The 27,206-nt window shown below is 37.6% G+C and overlaps 1 protein-coding gene across 1 annotated transcript; it reads right to left on the bottom strand.

Annotated features, from left to right (window-relative positions):
• Positions 1-21,762: 21,762 nt before the first annotated feature.
• On the bottom strand, positions 21,763-27,201 carry LOC134660440 (uncharacterized; the record flags this gene model as incomplete). The annotated part of the gene is made up of 2 exons (XM_063516184.1): positions 21,763-22,823; positions 23,560-27,201. Coding segments are annotated over 2 exons (4,443 nt in total), but the record flags the coding sequence as incomplete, so codon positions are not given.
• Positions 27,202-27,206: the final 5 nt, after the last annotated feature.

Consider the following 27,206-nt stretch of genomic DNA (forward strand, 5'->3'; position numbering starts at 1 on the left):
CAAACCAAACGAGATACAATTTTTTGCGCTGGTAACACTCATTCATTCGTTCCTAACTTCACGTTCTGTCATGGCACTGTATCGGAAAAGTCAGTGGTTCAAAAATGGCGGACGGTGAAAGATTTTCTGCGTACTATATTCAATTTTCGGTAAGCTTTAACTGGATTTATTTTATAATATGAGATGGAAATGATATTAGTGAGTGTGCTTATTTTATTTGTTGTTTATTGAAGTGATGATTAACTTGGATTACATTGATATACGCGAACATATGTTTCCAGTACGGCACGTTTTATAATCTTACTATGTATGGGGAGACTTTGTCTTTTTCTTCAGGGGAGATATGATTCCGGGATCATGTCACCCCCAAAGCGATCAAGTATACATTGTAATAAATTTACTTACGAAATGATTCATAGAGCTATCATAAATATTTTCTTTTCTTTAGTAAATCATGCCGCGAAAGTACGACCAGAGAAACACTGATTTTAACTTTCAAGGTTTTTAACTCATTATTGTTTATTAAAACAGAATTTAATGGCGTATAATTTAGTTTTTAATTATACAACCGACTCCGAAAACGGAATTATCCCCGTGGCCTTTGAAAAGACTGACTAAAGTTGACATCAACATTTTACGAACTACCCGTACTTGGTCTTTTCTATCAAGTTAAACGTTTTACACACAGGGGATGTTACTCGGTCGACAAAAAACACTTATAACGATATTTGGTTTTCAACCGGCGATATTTGTTTTTATGGATGAAATGCTATTTCAATGGCTTTCCGACCTTATGTACTATAGAACCGACGGTCCATAGAAAGGATTTTAGGATTATGCAGCTCAAACACCGTCCTCAAAACGTGAGCAGTAAATTTCTAAACTTATTTATTATAGTAAACAATAACGACCAGTGATGGGTAAAAAAAATAAAATTGCTGTAGGTATCTGACGCTAAAAATACCTTCATAAGAACTTTAAAAAAATGAGCTTGTTACAAGAAATTGTATGTTAATAACTTAGATTTTTGTTTTTTTTTTGGTACAAAAATTGATTCCCTATTTTATGTTGTTTTATGGATAATACGATTACATTGTTTTTTAAAAGTATAAGATTATGGATTAATATGTGTTTGATATCTTCATATATTAATTTTCTGTAGATAAAGTGAATACATTAATGTAGATACTACCCTCTAAATATGACATTCCCACTTAAAATCTTTTTACCAAGTGTCCCCAAATCTGGAAGACTTGATCCCTTCGGCTTAGACATCTGATTACCGGAAATACAACTTCAAAGCATGGAAGATGCAATATATATATGTTTGCTGTGTATTTTACAAATTATAGATGCATTGCTAATAGCGATCCGAGTTATATAATCAATGAGAATCTGGTATGGGGAGACATGGTAAAAATATGTTTACCATGTGTCCCAAGAACCAGGGTCACTTGATCCCCCTAGGATCAAGGCTCCCGACCAGGGGTAAACAAGTCTCCCTTACATAGGGGACACATGGTAAAAGTCAACAGTATGGGTTTTCATTAAATAATGATCTAATTTATTGCACAAATCTGTTCTAATTCAAACTATTAATGAAGAGATAAATTCTGAGTCGTATGGTGTATAAAGTTTTTCAATACTACAAATAGTTAAGAAAATGTATGCTAAAAACAAAAGGGGTGATCAACCCTCCCCAGTTTCCCCTACAATAACAATCCTAGTTTGTATCGAATTACGATATTGACTAACGCAAATCACTGTTTTAGCGCAATAGTTTGTTGTGTCGCGTGTTTTCTGACGATATTCTTGTAATGTTTTATTTATTTATAGTGACATTTCCTCATTTTGTGATTGCAGTCTGTGTATAGTTCGCTTGGCCGAGATGTGGTCTAGTTACGACCACATCATTATCGATTATTGCAAGTTTCCTCATAAGTTTACCTCAATCTGCGTTCATCACGTTTTATTATCCATGACACTTATTACCTATATTTTTGGGCAAATTCGTCATTTCATTTGAAGTGGTATGTTCCAATTAAGTGGCTGTTTGAGGGCTTATTCTCTACATACGCGGTGTTTTTTTAAAACTCCGGTAATCGGGCATAAATAAATAAGTACCTAAGCATAGAGTGCTCAACTGCTCACTCCATACATCATTGCAGTTTTGTCAACAAAACGCTTATTTTTGTAGTCGACATTTAGCGTTAACTAGCGAATTTATTAGTACCCTATACTGCAACTTACAACTTCCAAGGCGTTTGTCGGTGTATGACTGTCATCTTGGCTGGACCCCCTTTCGTGCGAGGAATGGGGACGGCCGCTTCTTTATACATACATTATATATATATATTATTTTTATACAGGTAAGTATTTTGATGTATATTTTAACCATATCATCTATGCCGTGTATATATATGACGCAATGTTTGACTTTTTTAGATTTTTTGATTATCGTAAATATTATAGGTGCGAGAACCAGATTTTAATACGAAAATTAAGAATTACCTAATTAATTAATCAAGCATTATTAATTCTATGAATTGTAGTAAATAATTTAGCCTTAAGATAAAAAAAACTGTCACTAACACATATTAAATTTGATCCAAGTAAGTCCAAATTGGTCGCAAATAAATGAATGTATTTATATTTAATGCAATTTTTTAAACGCTTCTAACAGTCCTAATTCTTTCTTTCTTTTAATTTAAGTAATTTCTTTGTAGTTTTACACGTAAAATGTACTATTTATAGTATTTATGACGCAATAAAGAATTTTTACTTACACACTGTAGGTACTATTACTAACCTGTGAAAAGGCGGTTTCGCGCGGGTCCTCTGCTCTCCTCTTAAGATCGTGTGAGTGATTTGGGCATCATCGAACATTTGGTTGAAGATAATCATTTAATTGTTTGACAAGCACACGTGCATTGACATAGATATCTAGGGACTGGCTTTACGGGCAATAATAATGAGGCATGACAGGGGCCAGTACAGCGGTGTGAAATCGCTACAACGCGATTGGTTGATGAGTTCGCATCACGCGCGCGATTGGTTGACGAGTTCGCATTACGCGCGCTATTGGTCGCAACTAGTCGCGTTAGACTGCACGATTGGCAGGAATTCGTGGGTAGCACCGCTGAACTAGTACGATGTTTAGTGCCCCATTAGCCCGTCCTTAGATATTATACGTCAATGCACACGTGACACCACGAGAGGCGGGTGTGTGTACAATTTATAAGTTAATATTTGACTTATACCAACAATCCGTGACATTGCCATGTATTGGTAGGTAAAAATTTAGTTAAAAGGTTTTAACTTAAAACCACTTTAGCATATTGTAAAGTGTTTGGATAAATACCCAATATGTAAATATATTTTTCACCACATCAAATGGTAGGTAATGGCTCTTTTGATTGTTCAAAAACTGATCACAAAGTTGCATTTTATCCACAAGAGTGGTAAAGTAAAAAATGAGGAAACAATTCAACATTTGCATCTAATTACTTTACCACTCTTGTGGAAAAAATGCAACTTTGTCATGAGTTTTTGACGAATAAAGACATCCTTTACGAGCTGGTGTTGTAATTTTATTTTATTCAATTCCTGTATTTGAAAATATTTTGACTCAATTAGTTGTAGGTAGGTACATATCATATATCACAGCTATAATTAATACCCCTACGTAAGTAAGGTACCTAATTAGTAATTACCTATTATAAGAGTTTTTACCATTATTTAAAATTGCATTCATAATAAGTTGCCCCTGCATATTAGCTAAGGTAAAAATACATCAAATTATATAAAAATATTTTACATTTATAATGTCAATATCCAGAGAGGAAAATGGAGACTACGTTTGTATGTATCGGCCGTCCCTTTCCTCTTAATAACGGCGATTAAGTACCTAAGTGTAATTAACGTTAACATTAGCGCTGGTGGCCTAGCGGTAAGAGCGTGCGACTTGCAATCCGGAGGTCGCGGGTTCGAACCCCGGCTCGTACCGACGAGTTTTTCGGAACTTATGTACCTACGAAATATCATTTGATATTCACCAGTCGCTTTTCGGTGAAGGAAAACATCGTGAGGAAACCGGACTAATCCCAATACGGGCCTAGTTTACCCTCTGGGTTGGAAGGTCAGATGGCAGTCGCTTTCGTAAAAACTAGCGCCCACGCCAATTACTGGGATAAGTTGCCAAGCGGACCCCAGGCTCCCATGAGCCGTGGCAAAATGCCGGGACAACGCGAGGAAGATGAAGAATTAACGTTAACATTAACGTGTCAATTGTCATATAAACATTGTCTTGTCGCTGTCTAATTGTATCTATGTATTGCAAATGACTCTATTGTCTTCTTTCTTTGCTTTTTCCATAATTAACTAATGAATAACAAAGTTTGCAGTTTTTATTGATGAGTAAGTATAATGCTATGTCATGTGAAATCATCCGAGTTATTAAAATAATAACTCTTGTTATGTATAGGTACAGAATACAGACTGAATCATCTAGTAATTGTATGTCATACACATTTTATAGCGAACTCGTTCGCGTCTTTCCTGTAGACATCGCAAAGTTAAGGGAATCTAAAGCAAATTTTTACGCGGCACTTTTACAGGCGGGATAGGTACCTACATTTTTTTCAGCACTTGAGACTAAAATGAGAAAAAACGGGATATCTTGTATACCAGAGTCGTTAACTTTTATTGTAATGTCCACAGAAGTTACGTTTTTCTAAAATGTGTTTGACCCATGTAAGGTAAACGTACTGGTGCTAGACGTGGTCCCAGTATGTCATCTTGAAACTTACGTCATTGTCAATAGAGGTGACAGCTGGGTGCCATCTATTGGGCATTAGCATGTCGAGAACTAGTACATTTACCTTAATACTCGTATGTTCGCAATAAATGCTTTGTTTTGTCTTGACCACAAATGTAACTTAGTGTTTACAGTATAGTCAATGTCAGCCGTCAACCTCGGAACGGCGTAAACTAACATAACTTGACGCGAAGACCCATTCATTGTAGGTACTTGGGCGTTTTTTTTTTTCTCCTATTAGGATAGAAAGAGCTCGTGATTCTGAGTAGAAATACCATAAAAAAATTCAAATTTGAAAAAAAAAAAAGTGTTGGGACAACTTAAAAAAAATCTATAAGGGTTCCGTTTTTTGCCATTTGGCTACGGAACCCTAAAAACGCCCACTAAAGGTGACAGTCTATTTCCAACCGCAGCTGCACTACTGTCATTTTTACTATGGAAATTGACAGTAACAGCGGCGCGTTCAGTACCAGTAGTGCAGCTGCGGTCAGAAATGGAATGTTACCCTTAGACTTACAGTCACAAATATCTATAAATACGCCTCTACATATTATCAGGGCGTTAGAGTGCGTGTTCAGATATTTTTGACCACCTGATAACACCTAAATAACTGTTCCGTGAACATAAAAATCATAAATCATATATTTAAATAAATAAATATTATAGAGGACATTCTTACACAGATTGACTAAGTCCCACAGTAAGCTCAAGAAGGCTTGTGTTGTGGGTACTCAGACAACGATATATATAATATACAAATACATAAATACATAGAAAACAACCATGACTCAGGAACAAATATCTGTGCTCATCACACAAATAAATGCCCTTACTGGGATTCGAACCCAGGACCGCGGCTTCACAGGCAGGGTCACTACCATATATATATTATACTACTCTTTGGTCACTACCCACTAGGCCAGACCAGTCAGTCATATTTATTTGTAAACATAGGTTTTCATGATCACACTATTGTATAAATAAGGTATCACTATGTTTAGCCATTAGGCATACAAATATTGTCCAGATGGTGCATGCATATTTATAAACTTAATCTATTGTAATTTTTTTATTAATTATGTTTATGGTTTTAATATAAAAAAACATAATGTGTCAATAAATCAATAAAAAGTAAAAAAAAAATCTATAAAAACTAAAATATACCTAATTTAATAATTTACATTCCTACAATATACTAGGTACTTAACCAAAAGCGTTTTCGCGTCAAAAAAAATCAGCAGCGGTATCATGGTCGTGGTTTTATCACCTGTCATGTCATGCGTCACTTTCGCACTTACATAGATGTTAGAACGTGACAGGCATGGTGACAAATGATAAAACGGCCATCATAGCCCTTCGAACACTATACCGAAAATGCCCTTTAACAAATCCCCACCATTTTATGTGTATATTACAGAGTTTACAGATAGCTTGGGTAATGATTGGGTACCTATTAAAGTAAACGTACTGGTGCTCGACGCAGTCCCAGTACATGTCATCTTGAAACTTAAGTCATTGTCAATAGAGGTGACAGCAGGGTGTCATCTATTGGGCATTAGCATGTCGAACACTAGTACGTTTATTTATCTTTACACCCATTCTTTTAGAGGCGGTTCGAGCGTCGATTACGAATGACATTGACTCCCATTTCTGACCTTATGTGTTTTGATTTAACGTATTTGGTATCATAATAATTGCTGCAGAGGCGCTGGTGGCCTAGCGGTAAGAGCGTGCGACTTGCAATCCGGAGGTCGCGGGTTCGAACCCCGGCTCGTACCAATGAGTTTTTCGGAAATTATGTACGAAATATCATTTAATATTTAGGTACCAGTCGCTTTTCGGTGAAGGAAAACATCGTGAGGAAACCGGACTAATCCCAATACGGGCCTAGTATACCCTCTGGGTTGGAAGGTCAGATGGCAGTCGCTTTCGTAAAAACTAGTGCCCACGCCAATTACTGGGATTAGTTGCCAAGCGGACCCCAGGCTCCCACGAGCCGTGGCAATATGCCGGGACAACGCGAGGAAGATGATGGTCTCATAATAATTATAGACATTTATAGAGTTCGTCTAAGCTAGCTTCGTGACGCTCGTGATTCAATTTTAGAATCTTTCGCTTGTGCTCAGGTATCAAATATTAGCACGAAGAGTTAAGGATGACTAACGTGAGTCATCCTTTAAGGATCACCGTACCCTTCGTGTTTGACAAATCACTACATAGTATAAAACAAAGTCGGTTCCCGCTGTCTGTCTGTCTGTATGTATGTATGCTTAGATCGTTAAAACGAGGTTAAAACTACGCAACGGATTTTGATGCAGTTTTTTTTTAATAGATAGAGTGATTCAAGAGGAAGGTTTATGTATAATTTGTTAACCCGTGCGAAGCCGGGGCGGGTCGCTAGTACTATATAAAGCAGGTATTTAGGTACTTGGCATAATATATAATGGTTTAAATAATCACGCGATAACCAACTAAATAAAAAATCGGATAAGTGCGAATCGCACTCACCCAGAGTGCAATTATTAATTTCAATGTATAATGTTTATTTTTTTCATTTGTTTATAAATCCTTTGCTTACATTGTTTATAAAATAAACAAATTGTGTATTAAGGTCTTAGAGTTCTTAGACATAGGTAACATATATGTAATAGTCTCATGTTAACGTATTGGTGTTGTATGTACTGTAAGTTTATATTGAAATAAATGAAATTAAATAAAAACAAATTATTCTAAATACTCACTGTTCAAAACTTCACTTCAACAACACTCGAAACTACCAAAAAATTGTCTTTTTTCTAAATTCTTCTAATTTATTCCTCTTTAAAATAAACTGTTGTTAATTAAACTTTCAAAAAATGTATAAGTATTTCTAATAACACAAATAATTAATCGTAATAATAATATAACTTGTGAGTTTACGTAACGAATTCTGTAAGACGAACGTTCGCGCGGAAGAGACACACAAACTGACGCGTCTTATCTCAGTCAACACTATAGATACACATTTACGAAACTCTTATATACATACATAGTTGGTCAAACCAATTTGTCAGTCAGTAAGAACCAGGAAAACTACACTCATCCTTTTCTTTTGGGTGCTAGTACTAATGTAAGACAAAGATAGTATGATTATCTCTGTCTATGTTTGAAATGAGTCCTTTGAGTCCTTTGACAAACTGTATATATCAGCACTTACGCCCTTATACATAGTAAAATGTGACGTAACGGTAACCCTATGGCGATTGGTGGTTACTTGGGCCATTTTATTTAAAGTTGTCCCCTACAAATTTATCAAATTTGGGATTTTTTATGTTATTTCTACTCAGAATCACGATCTCTTTTGATGCTAATAGGAGAAAAAAAGTGTGTTCACAAATTAAATAAAAGTGTAGGGGACAACTTTAAATAAAATGGCCCACTTACTAATGCGGTGCGACGTAAGCGCCAACCTCCATAAGGTACCTTTACTGGTGGAAAGTCACTGTTATCTCGTACGTATATGGTTTTTCTGAACGTCAGAAGGTGATAATTATAGAGCATAAATAAATGAAATGACGAAAAATTGCGGACGAGTGTTTTTGCAATAAAGTATTGAATTTATTATTAGTTTTCGGAACCTTTTAAGAGGATAGGGTACCGGTTCTCTATACACACGTAGTCCTATTTTCCTCTACGGTATTTTTATTTTATTTATTTATTCGTGAACAATATGACAATTATCTTTGAATATAACTACATACTAACTTCCTTAAATCTAGGTCCTTAAATAATTAATCAATTGGACATAATGGGAAATGTTTTTTTATTAATTGTTTTTTCGATTATTATGAGTTGAGAGCGAAAAACAAATCCCGTACAAATAAAAAAAAACGAAAATAATAAAACAAGAAGCGTTTTAGCTACGTTACACATAAAATTAGGTAAAATATTTTCTACATTGTAGTTTCTACATACATAGATTACATAATACATAGACATTGTCACTAACATAAGTAATAATATTTAATAAATTACTACATGACATTAAAGCTCTCCAAAGGGCCTCTACGTGTTGGATCTATATCCCCACGCAAGCCTATCAAAAGACCGGGATTTATAGGCCCGTGAAGTCCAAAATGGAGAAACAAATAATAAGTAATAAGTATGTTATGGAAATTGAATTTTTGAAATAAATAATTATTTTATTTTATTCACTTTAATTTAATTTAATTGTCAATATCAATACCCAGGGAGGAAAACGGGGTCTACGCTTGTATGGAGTAGCGGTCGTCCACTATCCTCTTAAAAACCATTAAGGCTATTTCCATTCGGCAAGGGTCGAACACGATTTTAAAAGCCACGGCCACAGACGTCACTATGAGGTCAAAAACCGGTGGTATTTTTAGATTTGGTACCAACAAATTAGAATTTAATTACTACACTTTAAATAAAAGCATGGTCATGGTCATAGGTCATGGATGTTTTCTATGTATTTATCTATATGAGTATGTATACATATATCGTCGCCTAGCACCCATCCATAGTACAAGCTTTGCACTTTGCTTAGTTTGGGGCTAGGTCGATCTGTGTAAGATGTCCCCTACCTAATATTTATTTATTTAGGTATTTATTTTATAAAACAAAGTCCCCCGCCGCGTCTCTCTGTTAAACGAAGTTACCATGGTTACCAGTACAATTTGACAGTTAGTGAGATGGTGCAGTTGTGCCCTGACAAGGCCCGGGCAACCTAGCAATGGTTTTGGGATGGAGAAGGGGCCCCTTAAATTCTAAGTGCCATAGGTAGGTATTAGGTACCAAGAGCCTAGGGGCCCTAGAGGTCTCTCCATTCGGGCCTGTGGCCCGACTACAATAATATAATAAATCTCACGAGCCCTCTAAAGCCGTACCATTACATTAATCACCGTAAAAGGTAATAAAAAATATTTCCGCCACGTGTAAAGTAAAGTAATGAAATAATTATATAGGTACCTACCTATCAATAATTGGATAAAATTGCTTTCAAAGTAATCTAGATTAAGATTGCACTCGTGTAAGTAATCGCGAGAAAAGTGACATAAGTAGGTACTTAGGTTAGGTTACGAAGAACGGCAAACGCTGGTGGCCTAGCGGTAAGAGCGTACGACTTGCAATCTGGAGGTCGCGGGTTCAAACCCCGGCTCGTAACAATGAGTTTTTCGGAACTTGCACGAAATATCATGTGATATTTACCAGTCGCTTTTTGGTGAAGGAATAGATCGTGAGGAAACCGGACTAATCCCAATAAGGCCTAGTTTCTCATCTAGATTGGGTCAGATGGCAGTCGCTTTCGTAAAAACTAGTGCCTACGTCAATTCTTGGAATTAGTTGTCAAGCGGACCTCAGGCTCCCAATGAGCCGTGGCGTGGCAAAATGCCGGCATAACGAGGAAGAAAAATTCCACGTGTGACTGTGAAGTAATAAAATAATTATATTAATCGCTAGAAAATTGACATTAACCCTTTAACCGCCAGATATGTAAGACATTACATATCCAGCTCATTTCGCCACAGTCTAATAAATAAGACAAAGATCTGATTTGGTTTTTACAGCACATTTATAGGTAAGTAACTCCCGTAACTATATGCCAACCTTACTCTGCGTGGTACAATTACTGTCGGTTGCGACACGAGCACGCTCGATCAAAAATTGCTGGCGGTTAAAAGGTTAAGTAAGTATATACTTATTACAACTTGATACTTACTAGTGGTTGCTTTTCTAATTAAGTATACGCATTTACTTGAACCTCGCCGCCGCCATACAATCGAATACGCTCTCATTTTAAAACGACATTCTGAAATAACATTAGGTAAGTAACACATATCTATGTATGGTACAGTCGCCATCAGATATATCGGAGCGGCCAAGGTGTTCACAATATCTGAACCAGGGATGTTGCGGATGCAGATTTTTTGACATCCGCGGATGCGGATATTTAAAGGCTCACATCCGCGGATGCGGATGTCAAGATTAGGTACTTAGAAAACGTCAAATATTACATTTTTAGTATTTTTTTATTAAAGTTTAGTATTTGAGCAAGAATATAGGTGCGTTATACTTAATAAACAGTAACTTGGCCGACTTTTCTGGATCTAGACGATTTCGTTATAGGTAATGACGAAATTACCTAGCACTTACGCCGCCGCTAAGACGTTCTTGTACCGACTTGTTCGACATCCGCATCCGCATAAGCTCCGCATCGATTTTATGCGGATGCGGATGCAGATGCGGATGTTGAAAATAATGCGGAAGTTCCGCGGTTGCGGATGTTCGCAACATCCCTGATCTGAACACGCACTCTAAGTTAGTCTCTAACGCCTTGACGATAAAGGCGTGCTCAGATATTTGTGCACCTTGGCCGCCCCGAAATATCTGATGGCGACTGTACTTATTTTTCATTGCTACAAATTGTAATACAGACAAATGAAAGTGAATAGAGTCAGACCGAGAAATGTCTGCAGCGATTTTGATAGCCCACGCAGTGCAAGTGTTATTTTAAACGTCAAACTTCTATGAATTTATGACGTGTAATTAACACTTGCACTGCGTGGCCTATCAAAATCGCTGCAGACTTTTCTTGGTCTAACTCTAGGAGTTTTATATAAAAAAAACATCCCAAACAGGATATGACGACTTTATTAATCACATGTTTTAAGTAGGTAATACCATACGTCACTCCTATTAATAGGTACTTATTACCTAGATTTGGAGACAGCGAAATCTAATTGGTTTTCCATAAGGAAATAAAAATAGATTAAGAACGCATTAAGACTGGAAACTATTGAAATCGTCACGGTTGGATGACATTTTGCCAAGTCTGTGGTAATCCCTGGCAACGGAATATAATGTGGGTTTCCATCATGTCATGTCAGCGTATGAAATCGACCACCATGCCTGGGAAACCTTAGCTGAAGACTGTGATGAATGGCGCAAGCGTGTTATGGAGGGGAGAAGATTATGCGACCAGCCCTAGTAGCACGGTCGCATTTTTATCATTTATCACCATACCTGTCACGTTCTAACAAGTATGTAAGTGCGAAAGTGACGGGCTTAGTGATAGTGGATAAAAAATGGAACCGTGCTGAGCCCGCAAGCCTGGGGCCTTATTCGACAAGCGACATTTGACGTATCGTGTTGAACTTCCGTTGAATCCACAGACCTGTCATTGTCGCGCTCGCGCTTGACAGACAGCTGAAGTGTGCGAAAGGGAAGCCATCACGTATATGAACATCGCATGAGTGCGAAAGAGTCAGACTACAAATGAGAAAACGTGACCATTTTTGAGTTTGACGACGGCCGCGGACGGCCAAGAGCGTATCACCGTAATTTTCAATTTGAAAAATATACACAAATTCGGAAGAAAACTATTTGATAAACTAATACAATGAAGATAGTGTCTTGTAGTGTACCGGATTTCAGTGTCACGGGGCCAAATAAACCTAGCAAATATTCATTTCAGAGGAATAATGATATTCCGAGCGAAATTTTCTTAACGATATCTTGTCAAATTAACAGCATAAAAAGTGTAAGAAGCCGGTTTATACAGTTGATTATAAGTTTTTCTTCCTTTGTGTGCTAATATTTTATCATATTACTCAATAATTTAAAATATTTTGTGTAAAAACATAAAATGTTACTTTACGCTAGGGCTTGACAAAATGTTCAGATGACAGTATCGATAACTTGTCGGTATATTAATAGCTACCTATGTAACCATTTCTTCACAAGACATAATTGGGTGGATCAACTATTTCTTGTTGTTATTCTGTCCGATCACCCAAGAGACAATAGTAGCATAGTTTGTTAGAAGACATTGTCCACCACCTTCTTCTGACACGCTTGGTAGACGACCCTCAATGGAAAGGGTTTATAATTTTCACAATAAAGCGTGTTTGGAGAATTTAAATGTCTAAAAATCAGGTTTTAAAGAGTGACCCAGGGGAACGTAACCATGGCAACGAGTGACAAGAAAAAGTTGATTCTCCCAATTAAGATATTAACCTTTATAACCGACTTCAAATAATGATTGCTATACCTTTTTGAAGGTGCAGATGTTTAGCAGTAAATTTAAACTTCACTTTCCAACACAGAGTTAGACTAAGATAAGGCTGTAACGATTTTGATAGCACACGCAGTGCAGCCCTAGTAGCACGGTCGCATTTTTATCATTTATCACCATGCCTGTCACGTTCTAACAAGTATGTAAGTGCGAAAGTGACGGGCTTAGTGATAGTGGATAAAAAATGGAACCGTGCTGAGCCCGCTGGTGTTATTTTATACATCATAATGTCGTAGAATTTTAACGTTTAAAATAACACATTTGAAAAAGTAGTCGATAAAGCAATCAAACACCGACAGATTATTAATATGTTATAACATGACATCACTATTTTTGATCTCACATAGACAATTTACGCACACACTTGCATTTCATTTTTGGTCGCACTTTTGAAGATTGACAGTTGTTCTTGTCTATTCTAATTCTATGGTTGAATCTGAACAATCCTGTGTCAAAATTTGACATTAGCAATCCACAGTTGGGCGACAACCAGACCAAATCATTATAAACCTTAAACTAGTAATAAAACAAAGTTGATATTTGTTTAATTATTGGTTGTGATATTATCCTAAATAATAGGTATTATCCGCACATGATGAACATGCGATTCATTCAACTGTTGAATCGAAGTGGACGCGAAATCCGACAGTTGTACATGTCGAATAGGGGCCCTGGCTTAATGCTTTAGATAGCAGGTGTCGCAGACAGCAAACCGGGACTGGAACCTCAGGTGGCATGAGCTTTCTCTGCCAAAAATGTGGGTCGTGCCGTTCACGCATCGGCCTCCACAGTCACCAAACCCGTTGCCTAAACAGCAATGCATAAATCGTCTGCAATAGACGCAAAGGCCTGTGATCACTCCACCGAGAAGGGTCCTCATATTCTTCATATGCAATGAATGTGTTTCGCTGCGTACCTTACCTACTGACATACTGGGATTGGAGCAAAATCGTTGCGCGCTCACGGCGATATCATTGCCGTAGATTAGTATATGTTATTACTGATCATTGCGCGCTCGCCTCGCTTTCAACTCGCTAGCAAATCCCTAGTGCGATAGCGCCCTAAAGATTCGCTTAGCCATGCTATTACCATAAGTGAGTTTTTGCAAAGGAATCGTTTACTCTGGAGTCTGTGGTACAGCGTTCTCGTCAGTCGAAAAAGCCGGCAAATTGGAGAAAATTTAGAGAATAAAGGCACGAAGAGTTGACCCGTAGAAAATTGTATGTATTGTATGCGTAAACTCTTTATTGTATAAAACACAAATCACAAATTAATGGCACAAAAATTAAATTTTACGCATTTTATTACTGACAAGTTTAGTTTGAAGTGTTTCATTTAAGTAAAGGTTAATTCGTCAATTACTGGCCACCCTATACTAAAAAAAAGAATTTTATTCTCCTATAAACAGTATTCATTTTAGTATAAGGTGGCTAGTTATTGAAGGCTGGCCAGTTAATGAAACCTTATACTAAAATGAAATCTGTTTATAGGTGAAATAGAATTCATTTTTATTTTAGGGTGGCCAGTTACTGGCGAATTACCCTACCTATACTTGTAAAAACCGGCCAAGTGCGAGTCGGACTCGCGCACGGAGGGTTCTGCACCATCAACAAAAAATAGAGCAAAAAAATCGTGTTTGTTGTATGGAAGCCCCCCTTAAATATTTATTTTATTTTTAGTATTTGTTGTTATAGCGGCAACAGAGATACTATCATTTGTGAAAATTTCAACTATCTAGTTATCGCGGTTCATGAGATACATCCTGGTGACAGACGGACGGACGGACGGACAGCGAAGTCTTAGTAATAGGGTCCCGTTTTTTACCCTTTGGGTACGGAACCCTAATAAAAAGGATATAAGGATAGTATAGTAATTCTGACTTGTTACCTCTCCACACTTTAAACGCTGAACCGATTTCGATGAAATTTGGTGTGGAGATAGTTTGAGTCCTGTAGATATAGGATAAGTTATAATTATAAGATTAATTAATCTAATCAACAATAATAAATAACCAAAAAAATATTCACAGAAAAACACTAATTTATTTTATAGACAAATAAATATTTATTTCTACCACACAATTATTTATTAACAACTAAAATATACAAAATTGCGGTAAAAACCTGAAATTGTGCAAAAAAACGTTACGACTAAATAAGCTATAATTTAATATTACATAAAATTATTTATAAATATATTTGTTTAATATTAAATAGTATTTACAATATTCCACTAATTTAAGATAAAAATATGTCTACAATAAAAAACGTTTGACATTTATTTTATTTTAAATACATTAGTTGCATTACCCTAAATATTTTGTGTAGTTACAAGAATGCTAACCCGTATCCTTCCTTATTCCTTATCACGAGTTTGACTGACATATTCGCTAGCGACAATTGTTGCGAATAAATAATTTGTAACACGTATCTCTAAGATAAAAGATTTTCAATTGTAACCAGGGTTTTTCAGACATTTAGAGCCACCCCACACTAGCGTCTTTCGAGCGTCAGCGCTAAGGAAATTGGCGTCGCTGCGCAGTTGCGCCAACGTTGCGTCGAGCAGCAGCCATAGAAACGCTCGGGAGACGCTAGTGTGTGGTGGCCCTTAAGTTCAGAAAACAATAAAAATAGGGTATTTGACTGCTCGTCAAATCAGTTTCTTTTTTTGAACTGTCAAAACGATTTGCTACAATGGAATTTATATGAAGCACTAGCATGTGACGTCACAATCAAATTACCTACTCTTTACAGGGTGCTTCCTGTAACAGGAGCAATAAATTAAACTAAAGGCTGTACTCCTCAAACTGACAAACATTTGTTCAGCAACTTTAAAAAATTATGAATTCTTTAGTCTTCCTCTTTTTCATACAAAATAAATATTGCCTTCAATGTACGCTGACATCAGTGTGTTTGACATTGCTTGTCACGCTTTAAACATAACATAATTTGCAATACATTGCGTCTTAGAATAAACTTAAGTGTATTAATAATCAAAACATGAGTTATTTTCAAAAGTTGCTGAACTGTTGATCCGTTTGAGGAGTACAGCCTACAGTTTAATTTATTGCCCCTGTTACAGGAAGCACCCTGTATAACTTAGTGTAAAAAAAATCTGTATAGTTTTAACCTTTTGGCCGCCGGACCTAGTCCGCAAAGACGCTCACTCACACGCCAGAGCAAATTTTAAGTAAACAACTAATAAAAAGTTTAGGGATTGCAAATAGTGATATCGATATTTACAATTTATGGTAAAAATCTTCTCAATTTTGCTTTGTTCTTATCCAACTTTAATTTATTTCGAAAATGCCAAAAATTTACATATTTTTTACACACGACAATGTTAAAAATAAAGGTCTTTATCATTAAAAACAACCACTAAACAATATCGATTCATGACGTAATATCACCGCACTAGGCTGTACAAGAAGTCGTTTATACAAGACAACGGCGCGCATGGACTGTCCGCAGTGCAGACCGACAAGGACTGTTTCCGCGCGGATTAAGTAATAATAGTCTCTAGGTCAACGGCGTAAGCGCTTGTCGGTACGTAAACTTTATAAGCGTAACGTTAGAGCCGCGCATCGTGTGTCGATAATATAAATGTAAGTACCGGAACTGCATTGGGGAAAATTGCACGTGGGTTAATTGAATTGTCAATGAGTGAAGAACAATAATATTGGAAAAGGGCGGGGTTTCACATTCGACATGTTCCTTAGATGAGCTTCTCAGTTCCCGTATTACATCCTCCCTACCATGACAACTTTTCGTCAATTTCAAATATATAACATTCTCATAGTTAGGCGACACTGACTATATAGTCCTAGCGTCCGCCTGTACCATTCTTGTGCGAAGCGGTCACTGCAGGGTATCACTCCCCACTACACTATCATCTTAAAATGAATCTTTTGTTCTGCAAATAAACCACAAGGACAGATTTACTTGTCTGACTCTACTATCAACAGCTGAAGAAGCTCCCTGAACTTCAGCTATAGTTAATGCCTGTCTCTCTCGTCTCGTTTTACGTATTCTAGTTACTAGTTACCACCAATTGGCATATAACAAGTGTTCAAATGCTTAAATAAAACCAGATTTGCGATTTGATATTTATTTTGAATATTTTCATATCGAGTTAACATTCCCATCCCTAGCTGTCTTGTATACAAGACAACGGCGACGAGGAACAAGAAAAACGTTGAAATCTGGAGCAATTTTTTTGAGAGCCTTATTATAAAAGAATGGATTTCTATAGTTGCAATAAATGCAATTTTTTTTTAAACAAGGACCTAAAACATAAACATGAGTGTAAAAAAAATTATAATTGATATTTTTTCCACATTTACCGAGTGGTAAGTCACACAAGACAGCGGCGCCAGTGTATCGTTCTATCGTTGTCTTGTATACATGCCAACGGCGGTCAAAGGGTTAAAATAGTGTCTAAAAATAACTGCTGTTAACGTTTCTATATTAATCTTCTGGTGCTTTATTCATGCATAGTGTAAAATAATTTATTTTAAATACAGTCAAATACCCTATTCATTCAAATGATAAATGTCACATGCATGTATGTAGGTAATAAACTCATTAAAGCATACAATAAATTAAGATGTTTAGATAGAGAAACCTTATTAAAACTATCAGTTAATGAATAAAACCAGGTTTTAAATTATATTCCCCATAAATAAGTCGATCTGAGTGACATGTATGACTATTAAACATTTTACAATAATTATATAACTGCATTACTACATGTGAATTATTGTGAATGTGTAATTAATTAACACATTCATTGCCACCCAGCCAAACAAGATATACGCGCCAGGCCACAAACATTTCATATAAAGCTGTAGTACCACGATCCCGAGACCCGACTATCGGGTCGTCCGGCCTGGGAACGAAATCATAAAATACCCGATAGTCGGGTTTTCGGCACTGAATGTGTTAAGTACCTCGTGCCTTTCGTAAGATAAACGAATTGTTTTATCTAAGTTTTGGGGGTTTTCAGGTATTACGTAAGCGTCAAAGCGGGGCAAAAGAGAAATTTTATCCTGAATAATAATACTCTCGATTAGTATAATAAAATTGGGAGTGTTTTTTTTTTTTAATTTTAGTTGGTTAGAGTCCTGGGCGAGGCAAGCGAGTTTTAGAAAATCTTTGAATGCAGTTTTGTTTCTTTTTAAAAATGAAGGAATGTCTCCTTTAAGTAAAATGAGCCAGCTTACGGATTTAAGGTAGTTTCCCTCCAGGGCCCGACTTATCTTTCCACACTGTATGAGTTTTAAAACTCGAATTTAATTTGTACTTGTTATACTTTCAAGTACACGGGGACTTACGAGGTTAATGACCGTGTCTGAAAAGGCAGACTTATAACAAAAAAGTCTCTACCAATCGCATATTCTTCCGGTAAGTAACTACTGACAAGTGTTTACGTATATGTATACATACAGTTAGTGTTAACGATAGGTCCTTGGAACTTGGAATTCGCGTAACGCTAAGGTGGATGCAAATAAACAGCTCGCTAGAGCTCCGTGAAGTGGGACTAGAGCGTAGTGAATGTTCTAGAACAGTACTTTAACCTCACAGATTTAACAAGACCCCGCTTTTGTACTGTTTACTGGCCACTGTTTAGTAACTGGCCACTCTAAACTAAAAATGAATTCTATTTACCTATAAACAGATTTCATTGTAGTATAAGGTGGCTAGTTATTGAAGGGTGGCCAGTTATTGAAACCTTATACTAAAAAAAGATTATATTTATAGGTGAATAGAATTCATTTTTAGTTTAGGGTGGCCAGTTATTATCCGGAGGCCAGTTCTTGACAATTTACCCTATCAACCTTCAAAAATTGTAGTCGCCACTTGCCATCAGATATATCCGCGGAGACTGTAGGTAGGTAGACATGTAGGTATTCGAGTGTAAAAGTAATATGGGTGCGAAGCCGAGGCGGGTCGCCAGTATCTTTATAAACGGCTGAACAATTGTATTATGCCATACGAATAAATAACATTGAACTGTATTTTTTCACTGTGACACTTGAATAAATTGTCCAGCAAATACGTGGCACTCGTGTCAGTAAAATCATAAAGTGGAGGCAAACAGTAAGCGCTTGTTTACCCGACTGCGGGCAACTTGAGGATGTCATGTTTGCCGCGGATTGCGTCAACGGAGGTCATTCACTAAAAACAAGGGCAAGTCGGACTCGCGTTCCAAGGGTTCCGCTGTTCGCACATTTTTTTACGATGTTTTTACGTGACCCCTATTAGTCTAACTAAATGTACATTAAAATGTACATATTCGTTGCAATCTAATTTGAACCTTTCATGAAACAAATAAAGTAGCATTTCTTTTGGTTCACTGCGTTTTAAAACAAGCGAAATTCGTTCCGATTTACTTATCAATCAATCAATCAAAATGTTTATTTCAGGCAAAATTCGCCATATACGTATAAAAACATAAAATACCAACTTATTATAGAACAAGGTTCAAATTAAAAATTGGATTACTTTCTATGGTGGGTCTTACGAGGTTAAAAATGAGAGTGTAACTACGATTGTATGGGACCGGCTTTTTGACGGCGGGTGCGCGTGACTCTTAAGACGAAACAGGAGCTGAGATTTAAATATTTTAGGTAAATATACCCGTCTCGCTAACCGAAGCGGCTCCTAAAACTTGTGCGATATGGACAAGGCGAAAAATCCTGCGTAAAAATCTCAAAAATCGAGGTTTCGTACTCGACTGTTTCCTCCTCCAAAACTTAACCAATCGTAACCAAATTTGGAAATCTAAATGATTATGAAATTATCTGTGTCGGACCGTTTTGCTTTTTTGGCTAATTTATATTAGTTTTGAAAACCACGCCTCTCATTGCGGCATAGTCAATTAGGCCATTTTGGCCATTTTTGAAGGGCTCTAGCGCCTAAAATAACAAAAATATCAAAAAAAGCAAAACGGTCCGACACAGATATTGACAATATTAATGTGTTGAAAAAATCATTGCTCTAGCTTCAAAACCCACGGAGGAAACAGCCGAGTACGTTTGTATAGAGAAATGACCACTCCTGTTGCCTCTTAACATTGACATTTAGAATTGCCATCATCCTGAGACCAGCAACTTTTTCCTTTATAAGGCATAAGGGTGTCGGGAATTATGCAAAATTGAACCCTATCACTTTGAAATAAAATTCAAAGTAAAGGCTTAAGGCAAACCATTGTATTCGCCATACTTATGTAGTTACATTGACAATGAGAATACAATCAGCTATTAGCCTTCATTGTATTACAACGACTTAAGCATTAACTGATAGTTTAAGTTTTAGAAAAATGAGTCTTATCTGATATAAAATAAGCACTATTTTCCAGTAAATTCCTCAAAAAGTCCAGCCAATGAGGGTTTAAAAAAAATCTCTTGTAATTAGGTATAACCTTTCTATGCGATTTTTTTAAGTCATAATTATATTAATTATACTTTATGCTCATAATTGTAATAACCACAATACAAATTACTAACATTGTACTAATGCAGTGGTTCCTAACCTTTTCAGTCCGGTCACCCCTATGACTAACTAGGGAACCTGATTTTACCCCTCCTCCCAATGGTAATAAAAAATAAAACGTGTACGTTTGTTGTATTGTTATATTAGGTTAGCTTATTACCCCCGTAAAATACCAGTTTTACCCCTACAGGGGTAATTACCCCCAGGTTAGGAACCACTGTACTAATGAGTAAATTGTAAAAAAATAAATGTAAGTACGTAGTTTAAGACCTGTAATTAATATTAAACTCCGGGTCGTAATTAGATTCCAAAAAAAGTAAGACAATGTTGCCACTTTTTACTAGCGCGTCTTGTATTTATGTAAAAATAAGTAAATAAAAGTACTTTTTTAAATCGTAGGAGTAAAATTACCAATAAATAAATTATCTTGTCGTGTTTATTTATAAAAAGGAATTTACTATTTTACAATCAAATTATTGCAGTGGCAACATTCTCTTACTTTTTTTGGAATCTAATTATGACTCTGAGTATAAGTTAATTAATTATCTTGGGTTACGACAGTTAAGAAATATATATGTAAGTTAGGAATGAAAGTGTTGGTGTAGGTATGCTATAAAATTATGTTTACGAATTAGGTAGGGTCAATGCGCTAGTTTTCGTCCACTTGACAGATTCGCAAATAATATATTCGATTTTTAATTTTCTACTTGCGAAATATAATTTTTATGTAGATACATATATTGTTTTGATATTTAGGATTGCAATACGTATTGTGCAGCAATGTAGGTTTATATACAAATTTCCTCAAGTGGACGAAAACTAATACACCTACCCTATAACAAACACAATACAATTTACATGACTAAATTTCGTAACACAATTGAACACAAAGGTCTGAAATGACGCTTAATTACATTTTTTTTTTAATTTACCGTAACCACTCATAATTGGTAGTAACCATAATATTTTTAGCAGTTTTTTTAACCTGTTATCATTTTTCAAAACAAGAAACCATTGTATGTAGGCTATATTTTATTTTATATCATCAATTCATAATAGTATTAAAACATTATATATAAGAAACATTAAACGGGATTTTAGTACTTATAGCGAGCAATCAATACAGTTAAGTATATATTTTTTATTTAAAAATACATAGTCAAATTCATTAAGTAAAATATTTTATTGGCAGTGTATTTAAAATCAAACAGCCTCATTGACTGGACTAATAAGCTGGAACAAATATATTTATGACAAAAGGTATGCTCTAACAACTCTTTATAAATTCGTCCTTAACGCATCAGTAATAAGGTATAGTTTACTATTAAATTATAAGTTACTTTAAAAAGTGATCTCTTAAAAATTACTAGATACTTTGCGTTTTGAACATCGTTTTGCCTATTTGGCTAATCAAAAACGGCGTCACTTATGGGACATTTACTTTTTATAGACAAACTCCAAAAAGGGCATGTATAGATCTTTTTGAGCGGTTCGTCCGTTTAGATTCGCGTGTAACAGCAATAATTCATTTCACAACAACTCTTAGTTCATTATGATCTCTTAGCATTACGACAAAGTCTAATTTAGACAAATCATGAAACATCAAATTGTTCTTTGCATTCATCTATAAAATCTCCAGCTATAAGCTTGGTAAGCATGTCTGTTCAAAAACGCACAGTACTTTATGTATGAGCTCGTATTGTTCTGAATTCTGCACCATACCACCTCGGTTCAACCTCATATTGCAAACTATACCCAGCACATCTACTTTCTGTTCTAAACTTAGCTGTTTTATACCATTCAGGATAGCTATAAGACACCCCGTACGACCAATACCTGCTGAACAGTGAACTATGGTAGCCGGTGACATATTCTCTTTACTAAAGTCTATAGGAGTCGATACACTTACACTTACATCCTCAGAGTCATCTGACGGGGGAAACACAAACTTTGAAACCGAAAAATCCTTTTTCGGACTCACACACTGACACAAATCACTATCATCAAAATTGTACGTAATTTCTTTTAAAACGTCTAAACTTAAATTTAAGAGCGCGTTCACATCTTTAGGGCACTTATGGTCCGCCCAATTGTGGAACCAATAATGGTACACAGTCACTGATTCATCGTCACAACACACATTTAAGTTCCGAATAGTATAACCAGGCTTTTTGATGAGACCTCTATTTTTGATTTTGAAGCTCGATCCCACTTCTGAATCCGGACTTTCGAATACCATTTCTTCATTAATTTCTAGCGGGAAGTATTTCTCGCACTTCTGTCGATTGTTTTCAAAGAAGTTTGTGAGCATGACCACTTTTTGGATGCCTTGGGAGGTAGTATGGGAGCAGTTCTGATGCACCATCTTCCAGAAATCGTAAACAGTGTTTTGGAGAGGGCCTTGGGTGGCGATGTAGCAGTTCTTGGTGTATTCATGCCCCTGGAAATAGACAAATCGGTAAGTACAGTCACCACACGGGATTGTTACGCCATTCAGGGTCCTAGCTAAATTGGTTGGCTCATACTTACGCTATGGGATATGCAATTTAGCTAGAACCCTAAATGGTGTAACAATCACGGAGCGTGACTATACATAGTTATGGTCGCAAATATTGTTTTTGTACCCTGACAAGCAAAAATCACTAAGTACCTCCACAAGTTCATAGCCATAGTGAACGATATTAGTACGAAAAGAAGGTTGATTTTTGTTTAAATATTTTATAGTAATTAGTGACTTTTGCTTGTCACCTGACGATTTATGAAAATGTTGATGCAATCCAAAGTAACAAATGTATCGAGTAAAAGTGCTAAGAGTCCATCTAAGGGAACATGTTCATAATCATACTACGTGACCCAGTTTTCGCAATTACAGGGGCGAATTAATCACACAGACAAGAGGTAAAAATAGTAGGTATGAAGATATTAATTCTAAATTGAAATTAGCCTGACAATTTCATGTTAAAACTTAGTTTGTACAGTCAGCAGCAGAAGTATGTATAAGGTGTTCAAAATGATCTTGACGCGACTTTATTGTTAAGAGAATAAGAGCGCGTCAAGGTAATTTTGAACACCTCGCCCGCTTAACAACTTCTGCTGCTGACTGTATGTGTGTGTCTACATTTTAACGCAAGTGCCTTTCAACATAATTACGTATATCTACATATAAATTATCTTACCTTAATAAAATTGGCATTAATGTATCCCTCGCCAGCCATCGCCGCGTCAGATTTCAGTATGAACCTCGAATGCTCATTCGGCAAAATAGTCTTATATCTATTCTTCGGATGAGACCCAGAAACTATCGGCTTCTCCTGAAAGTTTGTCGGCATATCCCAAAACTCCTGGTGCAAATTCCTTAGCAAAGTTTTCTGGTACTCCGAACACGGATGCGATACGTCAGGTATCAACATCTGAGGGTTTTCCTTTGTCAAATCCGCATCAACTTTATTAGAACAGCAATGCTGCCCTTCCGTCGCACTGAGGCATTTAACTTTCGAATACCCGTTCTGAAACACGTCGTTTAAATCTCTTAATTGTTGTCTGGTTAATACGCTCGACGCGTTCTGAAGGTGCTGCATATTCGCCAAATACAGTCTGAAGTCTTCAGACGTACTTTGCGGACTTAAAGGTTTAGTAGTGATGTTTCTTACGAATCCTTGCTGGAAATTTGGATCCTCCTGTCTTCCAAAAGCGTATATAATCTCGTTTTCCTGGTCTCCACAGACGTATGTTAAATTTTGAGGGCATTCGTCTGTGCTATAAGAGTTTGACCATAGATTGTCATGAGAACCGAATCCAACGCATTTGTTTTCCCCAGTTCGTCTCATGCGAGTTTTATAAGACATTGGTATCAAGTTCTCCGTGCTTAGAGATTTTCTATGTTTATCTCTATGCGGGAGATCCTTTAGATTACTGTCTATAAGATGCTCATCAATTTCTATGTCTCTTGGTTCCTGTGGCTGGATGTTTAAAGTCAAAGACGTATTTGAACTTCGTCTTTCTAATATTCCCTTTTTCTCTGGAGGGTTATCAATGCTTTGGTTACTGTTGTACCGGCTTAAGTTGCACGTGGAGCCATTGAGGTTATAGTTAGATATACTAAGGCTCCGGTTTACGGATAACTGTGGGTTTGAGTTGTTGATGTTTAAAGTTAGCGAAGTATTTGAGCTTCTCCGTTCAAGGAGCCCTTTCTTTTGGCCTGGTTTGGCCTCTTTATTTAAAGAGCTGTTGCTAGAATGTCTGCTCAAAGTGTTATTTGACAATATATTTAAAGTTAGACTGTTGTTGGAACCCCTTCGTTGTAATAAACAGTTTTTGGATTCTCCAGACACATTCGTATTTGATGAGCAGATGACTCTAGTGGTTGGTGTGAGATGTTCTGCATTTATTGAAGTATTTGAATCTCTCCGGTCTAAAGACAGTTTCTTTCTGCTATCTGAAGTCAAGCTGAAGTTCGACATGCTTGTTCTAACTGTCGTTAAGTTGTGGCAGGAAGCTCCGGAGCTATTTAAAGAACAGTTTGAACTTTGTAAGCTATGCGTGCTGAGCATCAAGCTCTGGTTAGAGTTCCTTCTATGAAGTTTCTTGGCTAATTTGTCATCCTCCTCACTCGGTTCGAAATCGTCAGAAGTGACGCCTTCGGGCAATGTTTTTAAATTAGTGCTGGACACGCTTAGATTCTGCTTATAGTTGAGAAGATTTGAGCCTAAAGTTTGACCGGACTCTTGATGATAGGTCGGTCCAGACACGTTGATTTCTGGCGGGTTTTCGGCAAAATCTGACATGTTTTCGTCAAAAGAACCCATAGTTCTTCGAGACGGGCCAGGCTGGTATAGCATCAGATTTGCATGGTGTTCACGCAAAAATATGCCGCTGTCTTGGCCTTTCATGTAAAGCCGGCGTTGCTCTGCGCTTTTAGACCCTGACTCATGTTTAATGTTCCTCTGAGCTAAAATCCTTATTAACTGGCGTTTCGGCGTGTTAGGTACCGATATAGAATTCTGCGGGACGTCCAAAGTTTTCTTCTGGGGCAGCGACAAGTTAACAGATTCAGAGGAATCTAAAGAAGTCGCTTTCACTTTCAGAGTAGGCGTTTTCACCTTTTTCTCTTCAGCGTTAGTGTACAACTTTTCGAATTCTAATAGCTCTTTTTCCAAATCGCTATCCCGTTTCGTCAGATCGATTGTTAGATTTCTTAAGTTCTTTCCTTTCCGTTTCGTTTGAGTTTCCGCTAACGACGTCGAACCTTCTTCCGTAGTAACTGTAATTTCGAATTCCTTTGGCGAAAATCTGGGCATATCTAAAAAGGATTGTGTATCTGAGCTTTGGCGTAAAGTTTTCTTCTTTAAATCAGGGCTCTTCGGTTCGTCCTCTTCGGAGGTTTTATCCTTTGTTGGTTCTTCCTCAAATTTAAACACAGGTTGGTCCGACGGCGGTGTTTTGAGATGCCTTTCCATGCTTTCACACGAGGCGCTCACATCATTCTTATAAGCTTCATTCATTTGGTCTTTCATCTGCTTAGCTATGGGCAGGCCAAGATTCTGTTCAATAATCTTAGCGTTGTCGGAGTCTAGAGATATCGATTTGAGTCTCTGTCGTCTCGCTTGCGCGGTGTTCGGATTAGGGGTCAATTCGTTACGCTCCTCTTTCGTTTCTATTTCTAATGTTTCCATTTTGGCACAGCAATCTACTACGTCTTTGTTAACCTCTTCGGTTTCCTCGCATTTTGATATATTAAGTTCTATATTTTTGTGGTTTGTATCGCAACTGTTGTGTCTGCGATATCGCCGAGGTTCCTTGTCCGCCGGAGGGGTATATCTTTCCTTTTCTAACGAGTTTCTCCCGCCATATCGTCTAGGTTTTGGAGACATTCTAGCGGCACCCTCCTCGGGCAAAGCCGCGTCGAATGTGAAATAATTCTCCTTGTTGCAGCTATGGATTTTAGGGCTAGGTCTCGCGCTCAACACTCTAGGTGAGCTGGGTTTCTCCGCAGCGTTTCTGTTCAAATGATCCCCAAGAGTCCGGGGCGACTGCGGAACTTCGGCCTCTTTAGGCGTCTCGGGGAAGAATTTGGGAGACCTGACGGTGTCGTAGTAGACAGATTTGGGCGAAGGTTCCGCGAAGAATATGGGGGAGACCGCCTCGGGAGGCGTGAAGAATCTAGGGGAGCTCACGCTGTCGGCTAAAAGTTTGGGAGAGAAGTCGAATTTTGACTTATCTTTCGCGCAGTCGAGAACTCTCGGAGAGTTTTGCATCTCCAGCCTCTCCTGCTGCCCTTCGAGATGAGGGGTCTCGGTGACACTGCATATGTTCAGCCTCGTGCTGACGGACCTAAAGCGGCGCAAGTTACTCGGGGACATATCGCTCCTCTCCTCCTTAGGAGGGGCGGGCTTATCCATATCTACGTCTACCTCGACCTCGGCCTCGTTAACTTTTTTAACGACTTCCGCGTCAAACCCGAACACGTCGTCGGGACCCCTCGCTAGGAACGGACTTTTCTCGTCTTTTTCGAGCGAAGGCGAGCGCGTGGCGCTATATTTCTTCGCCCTCGACTCCTTCGTCAGGTCGCTTCCCAAATCCGACTCGATCTGGACCAGGGGCCGGGGGATGGTCGAATACTTGTAGTCGAAAGGTTTCTTTATGAGCCACTGCTCGGGGAGGGGTATCTTGGGGCCGCGGTAGGGCTCGGAGGGGCCGGGGGCCTGGTCCGGGGCGGTGTTGGGGACGATGACGATTTGAGGAGGGGGAGGCTTGTCGTCGTCGGCCGGCGCGCGCAGCGGGCGGGTCTCGGCGCGGCGCGGGGGCGGGGGCGGGGGAGGGTGTG

Source organism: Cydia amplana, chromosome 27 (genome assembly GCF_948474715.1).
Source record: "Cydia amplana chromosome 27, ilCydAmpl1.1, whole genome shotgun sequence".
NCBI classification, from domain to species: domain Eukaryota; kingdom Metazoa; phylum Arthropoda; class Insecta; order Lepidoptera; family Tortricidae; genus Cydia; species Cydia amplana.